This window comes from Triturus cristatus, chromosome 2_1, assembly GCF_964204655.1.
Source record: "Triturus cristatus chromosome 2_1, aTriCri1.1, whole genome shotgun sequence".
NCBI classification, from domain to species: domain Eukaryota; kingdom Metazoa; phylum Chordata; class Amphibia; order Caudata; family Salamandridae; genus Triturus; species Triturus cristatus.
In genome coordinates this window covers 926,252,260-926,276,095 of record NC_140581.1, presented here as the reverse complement: position 1 = coordinate 926,276,095, position 23,836 = coordinate 926,252,260, and the positions used below count along the sequence as shown (strand labels likewise).

At 41.6% G+C, this 23,836-nt stretch overlaps 1 protein-coding gene across 4 annotated transcripts in view; it reads left to right on the top strand.

Moving 5' to 3' along the window:
- CEP78 (centrosomal protein 78) overlaps positions 1-23,836 on the top strand; it is a 428,004-nt gene that overhangs the window by 5,926 nt on the left and 398,242 nt on the right. For all 4 annotated transcript variants that reach the window (XM_085633291.1, XM_085633307.1, XM_085633281.1 and 1 more), the window contains exons 2-3: positions 8,834-9,115; positions 19,995-20,170. In XM_085633291.1, coding sequence (XP_085489417.1) covers positions 8,863-9,115; positions 19,995-20,170 — 429 coding nt within the window. In that variant the 5' untranslated portion in view covers positions 8,834-8,862. The remainder of the gene's footprint in view (positions 1-8,833; positions 9,116-19,994; positions 20,171-23,836) is intronic.

The following is a 23,836-nucleotide window of genomic DNA, read 5'->3' as shown; positions in this document are numbered from 1 at the left end:
GTGTGCATACGGTTTCTAATTTAGTACATACAATTTTAAACAGAGTTGAGCAGTTAAACAAAATCTTCTTACTAGACCTCTGATTGGCGCTCCTCTATAAATTTATCTACCTCCTCCACAAATCGAAAAGAATGCATTTTGTTGTTTAACATCACTTTAAGCATAGCTGGGAACTTTAACCGACCGAAGCCCCTAACTTTCTCAAGGGCTCAATTCTTTTACCCAAGTCCCATTGCCTGTTAGATGTTACTATTGAGAGGTCTGATCTGATTTCAATTTTTATCCCGTCTAGATCAACCAATTTACTCTTTAATGCCTTGACAAGGATCTTTTCTTTTAAGGAGTACAAAAGAAAATTAACTAGAATCCTCCTTGGTTTGGACCTGTTTGCACTCAGCCTAAATGGATCTCTATGGACCCTTTGGATATCTCTTGCTATTTCCTCTTCCGATTCCTCCAGCTGAAACTCCTTTTTGAACAATTGTACAACAAAACTTAATATCACTACCTTCATTACCCTCAGGAAGTCTCAAAATGTTTAAGTTATTTCGCCTCTGGAAATTCTTCAACCTCTCCTTCCTTTCTTCCTGATCTCGCTCTTTTACTTTCAAATTTTCAATTTCATTTCTGTTTACTTGCACCGTTGCCTTAAAGCTTCTAAAGCTAGAGTCCTTCCACTTAAATCATCAATTTTTTTCTGAAGCACATCACAAGCAGATTTTATTTCTCCCTGGTTTAACTCGGAAACTTAAAATCTGCTACGAATCTCAAGCGTGAGAGAGGCGATGAGACTACTGATCGGAAGTTCTCCATTCTCAACATTATCGACGACGGAGCCCTTCTCATTCTGCGCAGACCTATGCTGATGCCCCAGTAGTTGTTCGGGCTGACTTGCTTTACTTTTTCGAGTTCCATCCTGTAAATCCTGTGACTCACGGGGCGACTGGGCCAAAGAAGCAATACCAGTATCTATGGAAACTTCACCTTCCGCAGGTCCCTCCAGTCCCCCCAACTCTGGGGTCAGTACCTGAAAACGATTCGGGCTCAAATGGGGGAAAACAAGGCGGCTGGTCACGGGTGAACACTGAGGTGTGCTGCAGGAGTTTTCAAGGGGAGCAGTGTAGTTAACGTGGATTCCGGCTGTGGTTTCGGTTTCCGGCCATGAAGAAGAGTCTAACGAAACCAGTGTGTAAGTCGGCGTCCGGAGCCGATAAGCAGGATTAAGCCCGAGTGATGAGAGATGATTGACGGCGGCAGCGGGAAGCGGAAAAGCGAAGATCGCGCTCCAGGTCAGAACGGGTGTAACTGTTGCGAGCGGAGCTCGGAGTTGCTGGAGACCGGCTGATTCCTGCAATCTGCCGTCCGAGAGAGAGGCGGGTGCGGGTTTGAAACCTGGGGTTTTTTCGCAGTGAGTTTTGCCCGAGAACGCTGTAAGGCGGCTGGAAGGTGGAAGGCAGCAGTGCGCTGTGACTATGGCCATTGTCTCTGGGTGAGCGTTTGCCGTACTCACTCTCTTGTACTTTGCCATTGCTATTGCTGCTATTGCTGCACTTAAGTCAGTAAATTATGTGTTGGCAGATATTTGGGGGTAGCCGGACTTGGGGGATTGTGGCTGAGGTGGGGTTAGATCTCTACGGCAGAAGTAGGTGTTGGTGCATCCACGGCAGAGCAGCCGTGACAGAGAGCGGCTCTGGAGCTCCGTAGAGGGCGCCGGGTAGCGGCAAGGGTTTTCCTTCGGGGGAGTGGAGGGGGGCCCGTAATAGTACAGAGAGGCAGGAGGAGATAGAAGATATTGATATTGAGCCCCCCTTTGCTGGCATTACGGAAGCACAATCTTGTAAACTTGCAGAGGCCCCTGTTGTGAAAATCAAGCGTCAGGCATCCAACAATAAAGTAAGCAATAAAGTAAGCACAGAATGCACAGAAAGTAAAGAAAGAGATAATGTGGTTGGTTTAAAACCGATTGCTATCTCTAGGTATGCTCTGAGAAGCGCGGGTGAGGAATGCAGAAGTAAATTGGGAGTTTCTGAGTCGCAGGTGAAATTGGTTAAATGTGTCAAAGAGCGCAGGGTACCTAAAAGAGAAGTAAAAGTAGTAAAACCCAGGGGAGGTCCATTGCATAAAGAGGTCAGAGGTCGAAAAAATAATCTAGAAGGAGATAACACTGAGTATAAGATTAAAGTGACTCCTTCTTTAAGATCCTATTTTAAAGTAATGCCGAAAACCCTAGTGTTAAGTGCCAATTCCAACATGGCAGATATGGAATCCCACCCCACTCAACAACAGCAACAACAACCAGTTGGATATGGACTTACTTTCGGAGCTCCAAATTTAGTAGATTGGTCGGCGCATTTGAGCCCGAATCGTTTTCAAATTTTAATTTTTTGTTGATATAAAACTTATGTATGCATTCTCATTCCTTTACTATCCCTTGCACTACTCATCTTTGCACCCTAACACCCCTTTCCTGTCCCAGTACACTACCCATCACTGTAACCCTAAAAACTCCTTACTACCGACAACTCCTTACTACTCCTAAACACAAGCCATTGTTGTGCCTAAAATCCCTTTAATACTAACCATCCCTGAACCCCCCTTACTGCCCCAATACGCTATCGTGAAAACTAAAACCCATTTCCACCCCAATACGCTACCCACCCCTGAACCCTAAAAACTCTCTACTATCCCATTCACTACCAATCCTTGAGGCCTAAAACCCCTTACTATGCCTAATTTACTTTCCTTTCCTAAACCCTATACTACCCCTTTACACTACGATCCTTGAACCCTAAAAACTCCTCACTGTCCTTTATACACTACCACACCTAGAGGCTTGAAAAATCTGTTACTAGCCATAAACAAACCATCCCTGAGACCTTAAAAATCCTTACTGCCCCTACACACTACCCATCTCTGAACCTTCAACCCTAAAAACGTTTTACAATGCCTATACAATACGCCTCCCTGAATGTTAAAAATGCCAAACATTGTATTTATTATATATGTTACCTGTGAAGTAAAATGTTTTAGAAAACGGATGCGAAGTAAAAACTCTTGCTGTAACGACCTTTGAAGTAACGCCTGCAAAATATCGCTGACATACCACAGGAGCAGATGCCAGCTGCTTTGCACCTCTACGGCTCCCTGTATTGTGATGGCAATTAATGAGTTAGTAAACTGGCATCCATTCCTGCATCTAGTTCGTAATTCGCAACAGGGCAAAGATGTTGATGGCAGCTTATCCTCCTCTATGATCTATAGAATGGTGCGAGCCACAGAGCAGTGGATCATCTGCCGCCTACTCTTGCACCCTGTTTTCAAATAGGGCACAGGTGAGAGCAAGGGTTACATTCAGAAGCAGGATTCACTTCCCGGGTGAGTTGTGGGAACAGGCTTCACCTCCCCTGTGAGTTGTGCACCATACCAGCAGTTCTTAACCTTTTGACTTCTGTGGACCCTCACTGAATCATTGCTAGAACCCGAAAACCACCGGCATAAACAGTTTCTATGACTTGGACCTCAAAACAATACACAAAAATGCAAAAAACAAGTATACAACTAACAATTGGCGAAATATTGAAATGTTTTGTGAATTCACTATCAAATATAGAAAAAGGATTCAAATGCTCAGTTCTGCTTCTTTATTTGTGTATACTTTGTTTACTTTTGTAAAACATTCGCGGAACAACTGAGTAGGCCCTGCAAACCCCCAGGGATCTTCAGACCACAGGTGAAGACCCACTGCATTATATAAATACACACTACATAACAGGACAGCATTGTTTAGGCAACCGAGGAATGGGCAAACTGGCACAAGCAACTGCATCTTGCTCACAATTTGCCGTAGGAATGAGTGCCAGCAGATCTGCTCCTCAACTCTAAGCGAGTTAAGATTGACTAGTATGTTAACGATGGCTTCAACATTAAAACTAAAAAGTCAAGAAATTTAGGAGTAAAGGTGCTACCTTCACCTTCCCATCCCCTTCCAAATACCTCAAGGGTAGTGGCTTGGACAGTTAGGGTGGCAGCTAAATCAAACAAAGCTTACATAGTTGAAACTTGAAGACATGCAGGCCTCTATAGATTGCAAAATTTGAGACTAGTGTGAAGCTAATGGAACGGAAGAGAGCCTTTATTTAAGGGACCATCATACATATGTTCAGTCATTTTTAAAATCTGAGGCTTTTTTAACTTTAGTAAATCTACAAAACATTCCCCTAACCAATGCATAGGTGTGCGAAATAATGCTTGGCCCGCATTTCAGTGTAAAATTATCCCCAACTTGTCTTTTTAAAATTTAGAATCTATGTATGTACATTTCACAAACTTGGAATTCCACATTTTCTATATTTGAGGTTTCTAGTTTTGACAATTTCTGAATGTACATTGTGTAAATGACATGTTTTGCTTATAGGAAGGGCGATGGTGGAGCCTGAAAATTGGTGTTCCTTTTTGGCGATTTTGACCACAATGGATGAAGCCCATGTTTAGAGGCTTTGCTCTGACCTGATGCCATTCTTACTTCTCCAACTGGACCTACACTGTAGCTTTGCCCCTTTTTAGACACAACCTCTGATGCTCTTTAGTGTTCACCACAGCACCCTTGATTCTTCTTTAAAGTTATACCCACCCTCTTATGCAAATTAGCTATTTTATTAATCTCAGACTTCTTTTTAAGATGTGGATGGCACAAGCTCCTACATGGGCCCAAGACACTTATAACAACTATTCTGCTAACTTTATCACTTGGATGAAAGTCAGATATACAAGCAACCTGTGGGTGCCCGATTACTGGTCAGCCGCTGTTGCACACCCTTGATTCCATCTGATAAATAAAAACTATTGGTATGACCTCTCAACGCATCTTATCCATGTAATTCTGAATTGCTGCTTCCATCTGGGAATGATGAAGCAGGTTTTCAAATATATACATTCCTCCTATTGAGTGTCAGCTGTCCTTGCACATGTTATATCCATGCGTTACCATACGATTGACATACTTGTAGAGCTGTCATATATCTGAATATTTTAGAAAGGGTGAATTTACCATCCGCCCGGTTCTTCAGCAGCAACCCAGACATGTCTGTTTCGGTTGCCATATGCCATCTACACTGACTTAGAGTGTTGATCAAGATCAATCTCAAATTACTCTGCCTGGTTTATTTAAATTTGTTAGGGGTATTTTTTAAATACCAGTATGGAGCCTACTCTGTGTTTTGAGTCATCAGAGTACTACATCCAAGGTCCTAATCTTCTTTTTATTTATTTTTTTAATTTTATTTTATTGAGAACATGGTCCATAAATTGTATTTCAATTTTAATTACTGTATCTATTGAGTGTGACAGCAGGAATATGGCACAATACCTGCCATCAACAGGTTATAGTATTCATGCACTTGTGACTTCAAGCTTCCTGTTATGGTCCAGCCCTTAAATAACTAAATTATTGAACATTAACATAATAATGATACAGCTTTAAGTCTCATATCTTATCATTTATGTGTTGGTGGATGTCCATGTTCTCTTATTTCATCAGTTATCACTGCCTTCTTTTTGTTGTTAGTTTAGGCTGAATTTTCTTTTGTGAGTCAGACAGGCTTTATGTAACTGAATTTTACATGGGGAGTTGGCCTGTTAGCGTTATTGAGTATTTTATTGTAGTTTTGAGATTGTTTGAATGCTTCCTCATCTTCTGTCTTATGTTTTGTACAACCTCGAATTTCTTAATAGGTTCGCTTCTCTCAATTAATTTCTGTTTTTAGTTGGCTTTCACGTTACTAGAAGAATCTCCTAGGCGTAGACTATTGTTTCATCTGTGAGGCCTCTTCTCCTGTCCATACTTAATGGCTCTCTTCTCTTAATAGCCTATTTTGCCCTTTGTTTTGCCATTTTATGATGGCTGATATACTACACGACCTCCAGTATGTTAATATCTCATTTTTTTGCTAGTAGTAATGGGAAGTCTACAAATCTGGAGGCTGCTTTCGGAGTCTTGGAGCGAGACGTTTTAAGCATAGGGGCATGTTTCTGTAATGCTTAGATTAGATATGTTTGTTACTTCTGTATATTAGTGTTTATTCCCCAAGAATTGTATGACAGGACCTGCTCATAGCATATGCTAGTAGTCAACATTTTCATCTCTGCGTCGTGGACATTCAGTTGAGGGTAGAGAATATATAATTCTGAGGTGTTTCAATGTTACATATGTCCTGTGTAATATAGTAAAATGGAATAGTTTACATCCAGCATTTTTTTTGGTAATTTTTGTAGTGTGGTCTAATATCAATATTCGTTCCTTGTTTTCAAGGTCTTTACCCAAGTCCCTCAGCCACCTCCTTTCTAAGTCAGTCAGCTCTATTTTGTTAGTCCAATCGTCGCTGTATATAACTGTGAGATTGCCTTTTTCTTTCTCCCCAGTACAAAAAAGTAATTTCACACGTTGGCGGTTACCTTCTTTTTATGTACCATAATGGACTAAAAACTGACTTGCTGGTATCCTGTTCTGTTGCAGTCAAAACACTGCATTGTTTTTTCCTGTATAGATACTTAATTTATTGAACTCTGGTACAACATACTATCCTTCCATGTTTAAATAATTCAAATGAGGGCCTCTTAAAGGCCTATCCATTGTTTTTCTCTCTGATCCCCTTTCAATACCCTCTCTTCATTACTGGAGGAGATCCTTCTCACAACTACACAATTGTGAACTACAAATTACTCTGGTATTCGTATATAGCAAGCAGCCTTACATTAAAATGTTGGGAAAGGTAAACAAAGGGAACAGTAGCAGTCATATCAACTCTAAATGTGCTATTTCATAATACCACAAAATGAGGTATCTTGCAGGCTATCTTCAGGCCTTGTGTTTGTCTTTATAAATGTAATACAATTTTGAGGAACAGTGAAGACATTCATTAAAATAAATGCTCCAAGAATGATGCAAGTGATCAGTGAGTGCTTGATGAAAGCAAGATGTGTTCTTTCAGAAACATACCTATTACTGAATGTAGAACTTTCTATATCTACCTATTTACATTATTGCAATAACATGTTTGAGAACTTTCCTGCGTGTCTGATTCATTAATGGAAGTCATTGCGACTCGTCGGGTGTTATTCCTTAGAAAAAGTTTTATTGTGTTCCTTTCGTGGGTTACAAACACCTGTAGAAAGGTTGGGGAGGGTGTGTGTTGTAAAGCAGATTTCTTGTGAAAATGTAAATGCCGTTGCATTCTTTTGTCCAGATGTTCCTCAATTGGAAGTACATAGATTGTTTGGAATGAGTGTTCTGTTCCCTTGAATCTGATACAGCCGTGGCCCATGCAGGTGAGATAGGTAGGGTGGTGGGGCCGGGTGGGAGTGGGGGGGGGGAAGGTGTAGGACGGGTTGACAGACGACGAGGGAAAATTAATTACTTATTTATTTAATTTTCCCTTGTGTGGTTGTCTGTCGAATTCACACCCCCCCAACTCGGTCTCACTGCTCTTACCTGCACGACGGCGGCTGATCTGATACCTAACGTTATGAATTGTTTTCATTTAGTGACCTATGTCTAATGTATCCTGTTCTGTTGCAGTCAAAACACTAAATTGTTTTTTCCTGTATAGATACTTAATTTATTGAACTCTGGTTCAACATACTATCCTTCCATGTTTAAATAATTCAAATGAGGGCCTCTTAAAGGCCTATCCACTGTTTTTCTCTCTGATCCCCTTTCAATACCCTCTCTTCATTACTGGAGGAGATCCTTCTCACAACTACACAATTGTGAACTACAAATTGCTCTGGTATTCGTATATAGCAAGCAGCCCTACATTAAAATGTTGGGAAAGGTAAACAAAGGGAACAGTAGCAGTCATATCAACTCTAAATGTGCTATTTCATAATACCACAAAATGAGGTATCTTGCAGGCTATCTTCAGGCCTTGTGTTTGTCTTTATAAATGTAATACATTTTTGAGGAACAGTGAAGACATTCATTAAAATAAATGCTCCAAGAATGATGCAAGTGATCAGTGAGTGCTTGATGAAAGCAAGATGTGTTCTTTCAGAAACATACCTATTACTGAATGTAGAACTTTCTATATCTACCTATTTACATTATTGCAATAACATGTTTGAGAACTTTCCTGCGTGTCTGATTCATTAATGGAAGTCATTGCGACTCGTCGGGTGTTATTCCTTAGAAAAAGTTTTATTGTGTTCCTTTCGTGGGTTACAAACACCTGTAGAAAGGTTGGGGAGGGTGTGTGTTGTAAAGCAGATTTGTTGTGAAAATGTAAATGCCGTTGCATTCTTTTTTCCAGATGTTCCTCAATTGGAAGTACATAGATTGTTTGGAATGAGTGTTCTGTTCCCTTGAATCTGATACAGCCGTGGCCCATGCAGGTGAGATTGGTAGGGTGGTGGGGCCGGGTAGGAGTGGGGGGGGGAAGGTGTAGGACGGGTTGACAGACGACGAGGGAAAATTAATTACTTATTTATTTAATTTTCCCTCGTGTGGTTGTCTGTCGAATCCCCACCCCCTCCAACTCGGCCTCACTGCTCTTACCTGCACGACGGCGGCTGATCTGATACCTAACGTTATGAATTGTTTTCATTTAGTGACCTATGTCTAATGTATCCTTTCAGTGTTGCCTTTCTTAAGGTTTCTTAACCTCCAGGTTTACCAGTTTTTTACCTTTATAATTTCCGCTACTGCTTATTAATCTTAATGGTTCGAGTCAGAAGGCAATAAACGGTGGACAGTTCCTCTACTGTTCACAATGAAATGTTATTTGTCCAGCAAGATAAGCCTACTTTGTCCTAAAGTAATTTATTTATTTTTCTTTCACAGCTCAAAGTCTCATCCATATTCTTAGAGAAATGATTGATTCTGTCCAAATACGTCGGCAGGGTGCCTTTGACTTCCAGGCCCATTATGAATACCTCTGTGTCCTTCAAGACTCCGTTCCATTACCAGCTGTAAAAGCCAATTTACGTCATGGCATCCTTGATATAAATGGAGATCGAATTAAGCTTGCTGACTGGAAGCCCATTTTGGACACCCTCCGCATCAACAAGAATTTAAATTCGATTGCCTTTAGGAGCTTCCTTCAGCCAGGTCCTGTAGAACCAGGTTTGTAGCAAGCTTTTTGGTATTTTGGTGTTAGGTAAATTACATTGTACGCAGTCACATTTCTGGTTTATCCAAGTCAAATGGAACAGTGTGTGTTAAAAAAAAAAATCCTCAAAATATTTTGGGGCTGATTAAGATGTTGGTGCGGTCGGAGGCTTTCTGACCGACATCCCTGTTTTTAAGTCCGACCGCCAAATTACAATGTAAGCAGTTGGAGTTTAAAAAGGCTGGTTGGACTGACTGGCTTCCAATGGGCTCAAGGAGCCCGTCGACCAGTCGGAGGCCGCACATTATCCCCCACGGACTGCGTTTCCGCCGTTGGCATTATGATGTCGGCTTTTTATGTCAGGCTTTCCAACATGAAAAGCCTGTCGGATAGCTACTTTGGGGTCCCCTAGCAGGGCCCCATGCCTCTGCAGCCTCCTGTTTGGAGCACTTATGGTGCCCCCTGTAAATCCCTGCACCATGTGTCAGGCACCATGAGGTGCCTACCACGCCGCGTATGGATTTACAGACACTCCCATTGCTCTATAGGACTTTGTGCATCTGCCGGTTTCCGACCGCTGCACGAGCTCTCATAGGAAAATGGGAGTTTTGCGGCCGCATTATAATAGTGTTCGGAACCGCTGACCTATGGTCGGTCGGTTCCCACACTTAAACGGTGTAGGTCAGAGGCAACTTCGACCAATATCATAATTAGGGCCTTAGTATCTAATGCATGTCCGTGCTAACTAAAGTATGAAAGGCTACATCTAGAATAAGTGGCTAAATCTTGATTGGTGACTGCTAAAATATAGTATCAAACCAGAAATTGCTGGATTGAATCCTATGTCTGGCCTTGTACATTGGTCTCTAATCATTTCAGCAGTTTATTTTTTAGCTACTGTAATTGCAGCCCACAAAACACAATACCTCTATTTTCAGCACATGTTCAAAACAACTAATTCTAAGCCTCTAACTTCATTACAGCGGACATGGGTAATATGAAGCTCAATTTCTCCATATAGTTTGACTGGACTTATTAATAGTACATTGTCCTGCAATTAAATCTTTCATGGAGGGGTCGGGTAGGATTAGACTTATAGGAGAGCAATTAAGGTTAAATTGTCCAAAATTGACATATTGGACTTCTGTATCTCCAGCATTAAATGCAGCCTATTTTGGTTCCTTTGGAAGGAAATCTCATTGGCGGAAGCCATTCTTGCTCTGCTATTGACTCTACCAAGGTATGGCAGCAATTCTTACAGTCTGCTATTTCATCTCCCTCATCTGAAGTGGCTGATCTGCCATTGAATATGGACACATTTGTGTATTAATCTCATCAACATGTGTTTTCGTCCCGCAGTCCAGAAAGTAGAGGTGGTAGGGTGTCTCTAGCATACCCTCACCACTGGGGGAAGTGGAGAGAGTTCGGGGTGACCATCAAATAACTGTTGAGCCTTCACTGCTTCCCATGAGGCTCTCGAACGGAGCCGTCATTGGATTGGCAAAGTAGCGACTACCTACATCACACAGTTCCTAGTCCAAAGTGTCAGCCAGGAGATTGGAGAGCTTCTCATCCCAGCTTTTACACTCATAGCTCCCTCTGATCCACACATTCCCTAACTCTTAATGCTTACAATCGAGATATGAGGCAGTGCTTACACCCCGTCCTCCATGCTTGGAGCGGCCTGTTCCTCAAAGTACACTGATGTCTGCTCTATAACTATGTTTTCCAAATCTCCCCTCTTCTTTCGATTGATGACATTCTCCAGTTCCTTTGATGATACATTCCTGTCATGCTCCTCTGTTCATGACTAGGTACCTAGGAGCATGTTGACTCTGCAAGTGTTTTTAACAGGCAGTGAGAGCTGTCCCATTAATCCCTGAAAAAAAGATCTCTTACTAGGGAAAACAGGATAAAGATTCCTGAAATTACCAAGGTCACCAGCCCATTGCCAGCTATGGGAAGACCTATGATGATATCACAGAACTGCTCTAACTCCATTGTCGGAACCATCAGTCTACACAATGAGGTGTTGATTAGTCGTGGGCTTACAAAACTGGTGTATTGTATAGTGTAGTGTTCAGGTGATCCAAGTTCTACTGATAATCTGAGTCCCGGTCACCTTGATTTTTTTGTTTCTTGGATACCAGGTTTGTATAATTGGCAACTATAGTTCCATAGCTTCCCACAAAGTTCCTACCATGACTGGTGAGACCTAGAAAAGGTCTCGCTTACGTCTGAGTTGCGGGAAAAGTGCAGATTCTTCAACCCCGCATAGGGACTTGTACCAATGTACTAGCATTCACTGCACAGAGGTCTAAAAGTTTGGCCATCACTTCCTTGATGCACTTACGGACTGGGTCTAGCAACCTGTATGGTTTGCTTTTCACATATAAACTATCCAAAGTGTCTGTACCATGAACACAGACTGCAGTCAGCCCTGCGGTTAGTGGCAAATATCTTTTGGGAAAAGGTAATGACCACTGCAGTATTGGGATCAGCCATAAATTCAGCTTCCCACCATTTACTGTAATAGCCTGCCCAAACAATAGCAAATCTGTATTGCCCAGGTAACCAGTGGAAAGGTCCAACAAAATCATCTAGCAGTTTGATCTAAGGTCCATCAGGTAATTCAACAGGCTGACAAGGACGAGTATATGTTTTCATAGCCTTGTCACTGGTTGAGCTTACCACACACAACTCTTACCCACTTCCGATATTTGAGTGTCCATAGATCACCACTAAAATGCATTGCAAATTCTTCTTTTCATAGCAATTTGACCTGGATGACCTAAAACAATAATCTGTGACCTCAGGCCAACTGGCAGGATACATTTGTCTCCCCGCATCATCATGATGTTTTTTCCAACAATAATGCATCTGATATTTTAATACATGGTTGGATATTATGCAGAAGATTTTTTTCTTTAAGCCAACCCTTTACTATGTAGTTAAAAACCACTCTCTAAACTCTGTCATTCTCTAGTTCAACAAACCATTCCTCTTTTGAAAACCCTCCTGTTAAAGAAGCATCAACCTTAGCTATCCACTCTTCATCATCATCTACACTGTTGGACTTGACTCTTTTTGCAGGGTTATCCCCAAACCTATTGCCTTCTTCCTCCTATGTTCACTGACCTGTTTTTGTTGGTTTTAGGAGTCTGGGCATTTTACCACTGCCAACCTGTGCTAAAGTGCATATGCCTTCTGTCTAAATTGTATTGTTGATTGGTTTATACATGATTGATTTACTACTAATTTCCAAGTAAAGTGCACCAGGTGGACACAGGGCCTTTAAATCAAAAGCTACTAATGGGCCTGCAGCACTGATTGTGCCACCCACATGAGTAGCCCTGCAAACATGTGTTAGACCTGCCACTGCAGTGTCTTTGAGTGCAGTTTCAAACAGCCATTTGGACGTGGCAAGTTTCCACCACTTTCCCATACTATGCTTAGCTGTCAGCACCAAGACACCCTTGGCTGTACGTAGAGCTATATAAATTCATTTAACATACCATAACCTACTTGCCAGACCCAAACCTTCTCTTTTACTACATGTAAGTCACCCCTAAGGTGGCCAAGGCAGTGTATTTAAAAGGCAGGACATGTACTGGTGTGTTTTACATGTCCTATAGTGAAATGCTGCTAATTTCGTTTTTCACTATTGCAAGGACTATCTCTCCCATAGGCATTGTCTTGAAATATGTTTTAAGTGCAATTCCCCTTTGGGAGCAGATTTGGAGTTTCGGGTCTCTGAACTCACAATTTAAAATCACATCTTTGGGTGAAATTGGTTTTTAAATTGCATGTTTGAAAACGCCCCTTTTCTTGCTTAACCATTCTGTGCCTCTGCCTGTCTGTAGAATACACGTCTAGGTTGGCTGACAGCTGGGCTCTTGTGGATTCACTCTAGACAGTCACACAAAGGGAGCTGAGGTGTTCCTTGCATACCCTGATGGGCCATCGCCAAGCTGATGGGCCTTCCTGATCTGGAATGGTGGGAGGAGTTGTCACTGGCACCTGAATAGGGCTCTGCCTGGCTTTACACAAAGCTGTCTTTACCCCCATGTATCGTGTCTGGAGTCATGTTAGGGTCTTATGCTACTGCAAATACTTTCCTTTAAAGTTTGTCTGCTTCAAAGGCAGGATGGGGTATAAGTATTGGACCTCTGACACCCCAAAATCAGAACACATCTGGACTGAGGACATTCTGCCAGGAAGAAGAACTAAATCCTGAGGGAGGGACTACCACTCTGCCTCTTGCTTGGTTGTGCTGGCCTTCTGCTTGCTCGTTCTGTCCTGAGAGTGAAAGGACTGGACTTTGCTTTCTGTATCCTGCTTCCAAGATTCTCCAAGGGCCTGTGTGCGCTTGAACCATCAAAAACTTCACCTATCAGTCCCTGGGCTCTCCCGATGAGAGTCCTGACTTGCCAAGTGGTGCCAAATTCAGTTCCTGGGCCCTTGGAAGTGTAACCTGGTGATCTTAAGGAGAAAATCCACGCATAGACTCCCAGTACCTGTTTTCTCGACTTACCTATGCAAAAGATCAGCGCATCGCCGCTGCATGCTCTGAAGCATGGTTCCCACTTGAAGCATCGACCACTGGTTTCACCGCATGCCCGGGCTCGCCGTCGTAGCATGTCAGAAGAATCGCAGCAGTGTGAGTCCCAAGCCCTGTGTCATAGCAGCCGTGACACTAGCTCTGACTCCTACTCAGCACCTGCTTCGCGGCTGAGGAATCGGGTAGTGCCTGCTTTGTGATCTGAAGTGATTCAGCTCCTGCTTCACCACTATCGCATCAAAACTGGATTTTGGGCGCATCGTTCCTCGACACTGACTCGTTATCGACACTGTGCTGCAGTAAAGAACTGAGGCCGCGTGTCCGTAAACCGACACATCACCTCCCCTGCCAGTAAGGAGCTGATGCATCATCTCCCCTGCTTAGCAGTAAGGAACCAACGCATCATCTCCCCTGCTTAACAGTAAGGAACCAATGTATGACCTCCCCTGTGTAGTAAGGAACCTATGCATTGCTTTTCTTTTCTGGCACCTCACCTCCCCTGTGCCTTGCACCTAAGGTGCTTTCTACTAAAACGAACGCATCCATTGATTTCTATAGATTAAACTTGCTTAGCCTTTTAAAAGTGATATTTTGACTTGTGTATGTTAGATTTTTATCATTTTGGTCTTGTTTCATTCTGATAAATATTGGCTATTTTTCTAAGCTGATGTGGACTCCTTTTGTAGTGTTTTCACTGTGTTACTGTGTGTGTACAAATACTTTGCACATTGCCTCTGAGATAAGCCTTACTGCTCGTTCCAAGGTACCAGTGGCAATAGCAGGGGCTATCTTGGCTGTGTGACTTGCTTACCCTGACCAGGTCCCTAATTAGACAGGGTGCGAACCACTGCCAACTAGAGTATCCATTTCTAACCTGCACCAAAATCATCACCTGCAACAGCATACATAGGAGACCTTGACAATAGCAGGTGCTATCTTGGCTGTGTGACTCGCTTACCCTGACCAGGTCCCTAATTAGACAGGGTGTGAACAACTGCCAACTAGAGTATCCATTTCTAACCTGCACCAAAATCATCACCTGCAACAGCATACATAGGAGATCTCGACAGAAAATCTGCTGTAACATTTTTACTACCTGGTATATGTTATAATTTGAAATAATATTGGAGCGATTTAGAACACAACCTTGGTTTGTGATCTTTAATGACATTCCCTTCAAGAATGTAAACAAATGGTTGTGACCTGTCAATAATTGAAAAGACCTGCTCTGCAAAAAAACTCTTAAATCTTTCAATTGCTCAGCAACATGCAAGTAGCTCCCTCCAATTCACATAATAGTTCTTTTCACTGGGACGGAGAGCTCTGGATGCAAAATCTACAACATGCTGTTAACCCTGACAAACTTGAATGATCATCTCCCCCCCCACCCCCCACCCCCCAAGCCATACAAACTTGCATCCACAATAAAATACACTCTTCCGGTGAAGTTTTATTCGGCGTACCTGGCTGCGCTTGCTCTGAAGCGCCTGCAGCTGTTTCATTCACCTAAGCCCTTAGGCGTCCTTGAGAGAGGCTTTGATTGTGGTACTTCCTAAGCCGGATGGAGACATGTTGGAGGTGAGCACCTATCGTCCGCTGTCTCTACTCATCTACTCAATATGGACTGTAAGGTTCTTGGGAAGATTATAATGAATTGGCTGTTGTTGCATGTCGTCAGTCTAGTCCACCCAGACCAGAATGGCTGTATTCCCAGGAGAAATACGTTCCACTGTCTCTAACGTCTATTTCGCCTCATGTTGCCCCCAGGGGTGACCCTTTTGTTGGACATTGAAAAGGCCTTTGACTACCTGGGTTGTCCTTATTTGCGTGGAGTGTTGAGGTGCATGGGACTGGGTCCAGAGATATTGTGGTGGATCAATCTCCTATACACAGAACCTGTTGCTAAAATGTGGACCGGCAGGGAAATCTCAGCACCATTTAGGTTACATAGGGGAACTCGACAGGGGTGTCCGCTCTCCCCCACATATCTTTACCCTGGCTCTGGAGCTGCTGGTCGGCTTGATTTGCCATTGAGGCCTGCAATGGGACATACAGAGTGGCATTGTCTGGGAGGTGATGTTGATGTATGCAGATGACATGTTAATATTTCTCTGGGATCCCCCTGGGATTTGCCTGGGGTGATGGAGGTGCTAGATGCTTTTGGTGGTGCCTCTTGCTTGAGGTAAACTGGTCTACGTCCTGTCTGTTACCTCTATGCAGAAACCCTTAGGTAGAACATTGTCCCCACCACTCTTGTCTGCTTTAGCAATATGACATGTTCTGGTTCCTTGGAGCTGATGTTTACTATGCAGAACAAGATCTAATCGAGGCAATAAGGGAAGGGCTCTGGCGGCAACGCACTGCTCCCTGACTTTCTGGAACACTTTACCGCTCTCCTCAACGGGCAGGTTATCCATTGCAAAGATGCAGGTGTTGCCCTGGTTGCTTTACCATTTTTCAGCCTTGCCTGTCCCCCCTACCCTAGCACTTATTTCAGGAATTGAACTCACTCCTTTCCAAATTGATCTGGGGCCCCTGGAGGAAAAGAGTGGCCATGCTTGTGTTGTTCACTCCTCTGGAGAAGGGGGGTATGGTTACCTCGCAATATGAACTGTACGCTGCTTCGCAATTGCAGTGGCCCATGCTATGGCTTGCTGCAGTTCCCACTCCGGAGTAGGCTTGCATTGTCCAGGACTTGGAGGGGCAGCATATCCAAGGTTGGCTCATGGGCCCTTGGCGTGGCGCACGGATGGTGGGTGCCTCTCTAGAGTGGCTAAACACTTTTGAGATAGATATGTGACCCTGCAACGTGACCCAGTTCCGCATGTCACCGCCGTACCACTGTGCGCGCTCCCAGCAATTTGCAGGATTGCACACCATCACAACATGGGCGGCTGAACAGAGGTGGGTGTTCTCATGTTGGGGAACCTGTATGAGCACTAGTTCATGATGTCCTTTTAGGACCTCAGGGAGAGATATGAGATTCATGAGTGCCAGTTTTCTACTTGAATAATCTACTCAGCCTAACTGGAATGTACTTGACCAGTAAACTGGTCTCACATTGTGTGATCCTAGAAAAATATTTTATTTTATGGCGCCACCTTTTTTTCATTATCAAATACAAGAGCATGTGAGTTCAGTTTTTCTGTTCTACAAAAAAAACTTTTTTTTATTTTTTGTTTATTAGACTAAACGTTTGCTCCATGTATAATAGGAAATGAGCCCACATATAGGGTGCACATGACCCCTGACTTGCCTCTTAGTTCACTAATAGCATTATCATCAGAGCAGGGCAGGGATATTTTCCAGTTCATGTTTCACAACTTAATAGATATATTGCTAAAGCATAATGTGATCGTGCACTGTTATTTACAGACAGCACATTTTCCATTGAAATAGCCACAACCCTTCCCACTAACACGCAGTTTTAGTGATAAAACTATATAGCGTACAAACAATGTTTGGAAATTGAGTTTCAGAAAAAATATTTATCATTTGCACATCATTAAGTAAAGTATTCTGATTTGTTTTCACCCTATAAAAATCTTTTTTATATGCAAATACAAAAATGTGCCTTTATAACTGAAATATATTTTTAAATGTGTGTACCGTTCACTTATTAGCTATTTCAATGTTGTGTTAGAAAAAAGTCTCACATCTTACAACCTTTCATTTCACACGCTTTGCACAGCACGATTGTAACACAACTCACTTTGGAAAATCCTCTAACTTCAGTCAGAGAAAGAAAAGTAAATGTAGGAAGATAAACTGACTTTTGACATCTGTCTCTGAATGCTGAGCAAATGTGACAAGAAAAAAAACAAGATTTAAAGGCGTCTTTATTGCTCATTCGCTATTTGAGTGAACAGTTATTATTTGTCAGCTCACCAGAACGAGCAAGTAGGCCCTAAAAATTGCTCGCCCTGATGAAGTCTGACTCGCCATAGTAAGTGGGCATGTTGATTTCTCAATGACTGCAGTGCCATCCGCTTTTTCCCCTCCTGGGGACTGACAGCTTGAATGTATAGGAGTAAATACATTGTCAGGTTCATCGACTTGGCGTTCTTTTTAGTGAAGCACTTGATAGCAATGGCTTGGAAATGCGCTGTAGCGACATTGCTGTCACTATGGTTGAAGGACTTTCTTAGATGGGTGTTAGCTGAGACGATGACATTGAGATCACTGCCCTCGCAGCCTGAGGTGGTATGGTCTCTGGACACTTGGGGTGCGTATAGTGACAAATTGTTGGTTAAGATAGATGTGAGACCTCCCTGAAGCTAAGTGTTTGCTCACCGGTCCCTGCCAGCCCGTTAAGGGTAGAGTCGGTGGTCCCCCTGAACATACTGATTCTCCCTGGACCTTGGGCGCCGGGGAGGGGCCTGTAACCCTGCTGATTTCTCAACTGTACTCCTGGTGGTGACACCTACGGAATCCTTCTCATTGGTACCCCCCTCAGAAGCCTGGCAATTGGCTTCCCTCCGCCTGCCCCAACGATAACTGGTACATACTACACCACACTACGGCGCTCGTCACCACAGCCTTATTGGGACCGAGACATTTTTAGTTATCTTTCACATTTGTTGCCATTGTACAGCTCCTTAATATGTGCCCCTGACCTCTTGTAAGGGTCCTATTCGGTCATTGCCTCTAGTGTCATCGACGTTGGATCCGGTAAATAACAGAGTGGCTCCTAGGTCCTATGGATACCACTCTGAGTGCATTTTGTTTTTGTAAGCATTCGATTGCGTTTCTATTTTGCTCCATTATGAGCCTTGCGAGATTGGTGCCTGGAAGTGTAAGGGCACATAAATTGTACTGCTTGTGTAAACCTGTTGCCCTACTGCATTCATGTGGTGATCACTATGTTTATGGAAGTAACAAAAACTTAATAAAGAGCTACTTGGGAAAACAATTAGGTGTGAGTGCAATTCACAGACTTCTATGCTTAAAACAGACTAACGAAAGTCCATTAAACACACTGCCACTGCATACCATCCATTATTTATTCAAGTTAAATATGTGATTTATAACAATCACAAAAACATTTTTTTTTTTTTATAAACACTGGAAAAAACATAGTTCTTGTTTATTTTGTGGGTTTTGCAGCTGAATGAACACTGATGAGCTCTGATTTCAAAAGGTTTGAAATATAGTGTGAATACTCCACTGAAATCCGTAAAAAATTAACACTGAAAACGGGACAGCCTAATATTATTGCACTGTTTCATTGATATCATTGTATGTAGTTTGTTAGAGCCATAGCGCTGTTAGCATGGATGGATTGTAAGCACAACCAATGCGTTGTTTATTCTTTGTGAAACCAAAATCACTAAAACCCTTAAAAAAATTATAGACTCAAGGTTAGCAACTTGGTTGATGCATACTCCTTCATGAAAGTGAGAGTAAAGACCGTGAATGGACATTGTACAGTAAAGTGTTGCCAGGCACACTGGAAATCTATCATTGTGAGTCACTAGTTGTCAAAGTACTGTTTATTTACCAGATGGGTAGTCCCCACCTAGATTTAAAAAAAAAAAAACTAGACAGATGGTGTCTTATAGGTACTTTGTTGCATCTGGGAATCTAAAAGTGTTTTTATGACAGAAAGCAATTCAAGTTGCCAAAGTACATTACAATGGCTTCTCCCCCCTTCTCATTTAGGTGGCTTCAGCCCATTTGCAATTTCATCGCTCTATTATCTGTTGTAGCTCTAAGTTGTTTGAACTTATTCAATGTTGTCACGCTATAGAAAGATAGAATTGTTTCCAGATAATTTTGCTGTGAGAGTTATTGTATTGAATGTTTAGTGATGTGTTGGGTATGAGAACATTAGGATGTTTATATGTTCTCATTTAAAGGATTGCAGGCAACGATTGGCCCATGTGTAATTCTGTTCCATTAAGGACATTTATTATTGTTTTCTATAGCTCTTTCTTTCCTTATTTCGGTTGTTAAAAGTAGGCATATGTTTCTTTGTATTCCTCTACCTGTCTTTGTTGTCTAATGAATGGGTTCATTGATATATCTACACTGAAAACTAGGGCGCATTTTGGCATCTGAATGTATGTAAAGTTTCTGACCAAAACTGGTCTGAAGAGAAGGGGCATTACAGAAAGTATTATAGACTAAATAATGGATCATTGTTGTTCATCGCTCTTCTGTGCAATATCTGCATTGGCGGTGTCTGTTGGTCCTTTTATAGCTTTTAAACAGGTAATCTTATAAAATATTTTCGGATTAACACAATGATTTGCTCAAACAAGAAACATGTTTTGCACCATAAAGGCATCGTTTTCAAATATTAAATATATATATATTTTAATTAATAACAGGGGAGGAGCGTTATACAGCACATTTTCGAAGACGTACTCCGGCAATACGATCCAGGGACATGACTTTCCAATTATGCAAAGCCATCAGAAGCTGCCTTTCTGTATCAAGTGCACTTAAACATCTTGAAATTCAAGGGCTTCCTTTAAGAGAACGAGATCTAATAGCTTTAACCAAGGTGAGGTTTGGAAATTGTTTGACTTGAATCTTTACAATTTAGCACTAAGAACATGAGTGGATTTTCAGTTCTTTCTTTGACTTATCCCCATTTTGTACGTTCAGTGATTTTGTAATCCTTCACCGTTACTAAATTGGTTATGTGTATTGCTTACAATTGATTGATCTGGTTCTGACAGGCAACTTTATCTCAAGATACTACGTTATTAATTGTTGGTCAAGGCCCATAGTTTTGAAAACAAATGCTGGTTTGGTGAACATTTCTTAGTTCTTATTTATAGTATAAAATGTTATTTTTGGATCTTTCATGATAGCATGTTTACATTGAACCGAGTGTGTGTGAGACAATGCGCCTGTAACGCCCAGGCAGATGACTTGGTTGGCAGGTGATTTTGTTTTATCTTTTTATTGTACAGTTTTCACAAACTTTACAGTTGAATCAAACCAACAAAATAAGACGATACATATGAAAACTTTCTCTGAAACCCGGCAAATCAGGATCAATCCAATCTCCTGCATATGGATCTGATGTAAACAAACTAGCTGGCTCAGCATGAGTAAAAATTTTACAAACCTGCGTTTACAAAACTCCAGATAGTTTGTAGGTATTTTTGGGGTATTGTTTCATTATTTTTAATTTTTTATTTATTTAATAACTTTTTGTTTATGGGCTTGTACAGGCCTTTGAGAATAACCATGATTTTAAAACAACGTGGTCTTTGTATGTTTGATTTACTGCCAAAATTCAACTTTCTCTTTCTACCTGTGATAGCATTGGTCGCAAATTATCACAAGAACATGATGTTGAGTTGTGAAAATTGCAGCATTCCTTAACCTAATAATTAGCGGAGCATATCTGTAGTTCTGAGAACTAGAATGGCTTTTTGCCTCCTATATGATTAATATTTTTCTAAGAAATATCTGCCTGGAATAAGTTGGCCTTTCCTGAATTATTTTAGACTAGGACAATTCCAAATTTGGGAGATAATAGCCAAACCAATATTGTTTTACTGAAATGGCAGTGCTGACTGGTAAACATCTGACTTGCCAAGGTAGTTGAAAGGAGCAGTTTATTCAACATCATATGCCCGCATTAGAACCTTTCCACAAGCACCATTTCTAAGTTTCTCAAAGACAGTACACATTCTAAGCCCACCATTCTACTCTCACAAACCCCAACAGTTACCTCTGAAAGAATGTGTTACTTTAGGGTAAATCTTTGCAATGAGGTGCCTTAAGGGTTCATAGAGGAGTCATAACTAATTCCAGAGAAGATGGGCAGAAGTATGTGTAAAACAAAAAAAGCCCATCACCACAAAAAATGTCCTAATGGCATTTCTTTCCCTATAGAGCATTTGTTTTTCTGTGGCAGTTACTGGAATATAGTGGCCTTCAGAGTGCCATTCTTTCTATAAGCAAAACTGGGGTTACACTCTGAGTATGTAGACATCACCTGCCTGCATGAAATCCTAATACCGCGGCTATCCCAACCCATTTAATTTGCATAAATAGCCTTTAAAGAAAGCTTGAACATAGCTTTTTTCAGCATATTGAAGGTTTATGTTTTTTCCCTGCCAATTACAGTTGTAGAACAGCTCTCTGGAAGAACTTTAATGTACCTCTTTTAAACCAAGGTCCTATGTCTATCCTGTTCTATCACTTTTTTCATTTGAATTTCTTTTGTGTATTTCTTTTGCCAATGATTAATTGAGCCTGGAGTTCTTTCCAAGTTTTTAGCTGGTTAAATGGAGATATCAAATAGCAGTGTGCATTATTGAGGGAGCCAAAAAACCTTTCAGCTGGATGCAATTTGTTTGAGAGCAGTTTTATGATAGTAAATAATCCTTTGATGTAAATCCAAGCAAAAAGCACATAAGCCACAGTTATGTTGAGGCTGATTGCAAGTTTCAGTAGTTGAGAACTAAAAAGCAGAAAACACTGTTTAATATTTTTACAACTTTACACTTACTAGGAAAGACTGAAACGTTTTTCTCTGCAGAGTTCCAGGATATCTGACCACGTGGAGCATAGTTAGTACATTCTGTGCAGATAATAAACAGTGTGTTCCCCTAGACCATGGCCTTCATCGTCGTAACTAATTTGATTTGTGCAATCAAGTGCACTCTGCATTTCAGATACATTGTCTTACTTTTTCCCCAAGAGAATAATGACACAAATGGTAATTTAAAATATTAATCAACCATAGTATTTTGTGGTACTGTCAATTGATGGTGTTAAATCCCTGTTCTTCAGGCTTCACAAAAACGTAAACAGGTCCACAGTAGCACACTAGTTAAAAGTGCTTGTTATCAGTTCAGGTTGCTTAGAGGAATTAAGACCTTTTAACAGTTGTCTATTCTCTAGTTCTGTCTAGAATAGACTACAGCAGCTTGTTGTGCTCAGCCTGCCCAAAGTTCAGCAGACCCAGCTGAAGACTGTTCTACATGCAGCCGCTAGATTAGCTTCATGGACTAGATGGTATGGCCATAATCGCCCAATATTATTCACCCTGAAATGGCTCTCAATAGGAACTAGGAGAATCTTCAAAGGAGCATGCATTGTTCCCAGATCTTCATATTCTAGTGCTAACTCACTCGGAAACTGATGAGACCAGGATGCCTCCAAGCGATCTGAAGTGTAGACTACTTCCTAATAGAGATCCACTCTTTCAATAAGAAAAGGGCTATTTTATATGTCTTCTCTGGAAGTGCACTAAGTGTCTGAAATGCCACCGTTCTCCCATTTAGACTATTATTTACGGTAAATTACTCACCGGACTCTAGGCTCCTCTGAGATAGTCCCACAACCCAGCAACTGAATTCGGACCTGTTGTTCATGCTCTTTGGCTCTCTAGGATTGACTATGGAAACTTCCTTTTTGTTGTCATCCCTAAAACACACCTCCCTCTGTTAAAAGTAGTCCCTCAACTGATTACAGGAACCATAAGATCCGACCTATAACCAGAGTACCACACACCCCGAACTTGCTTCCCTTGGAAATAAGGAACTTGTCCAAACTGGCATGTATAACACGTACAGCTATGCACAAATGTTCCCAAACACATCTGGTAGACTGACCATCTCTGGGGGGAGCGTTCTGGGGGTATTAAGTTTGCTCCGAAGTGCAGATTTTCACCTTCTAGAACCAACAACCTTCAAACATCAGACTTGAGACAGTCTTTTTAATAGAGTGGCCATGTATTCTGATACTCTGTACCCTTCTCCATCAGGAAGATCTCTTCTTCCAGCATTTTCTTAAAAAAACTCAAAGCATTATTATTCCAGTGCCTCTTTCAAATGGGATTGTAAAGCAGTTTAAATTGTATGGCGAATATCCAGCCACTAAACTGCGGAGTCATCAATTTCTTGATTTTATACTGTATGCTTCTTCCTATAGAGAATTTTCGTTTTGACTGATGTCTGTTTTATGTCCTTTTCTGACATGTACTTAATTATGACTCATTTATGACCAATTTTGACTTAAGCTATATGATGTCCTCTTTTGTTTACACGGTTGAACTTATGCTATGCTTTAACTATAGATTTTAGAGTAACCTGTAAAACTCTATGGGCCAAATGTTCAAAGCATTTTTGCTGTCGGCAATAGCCAATCGTCTGTTTCCGACTGCAAAAATGCTTTTCCATATGTACACTACACAAATTGCGAT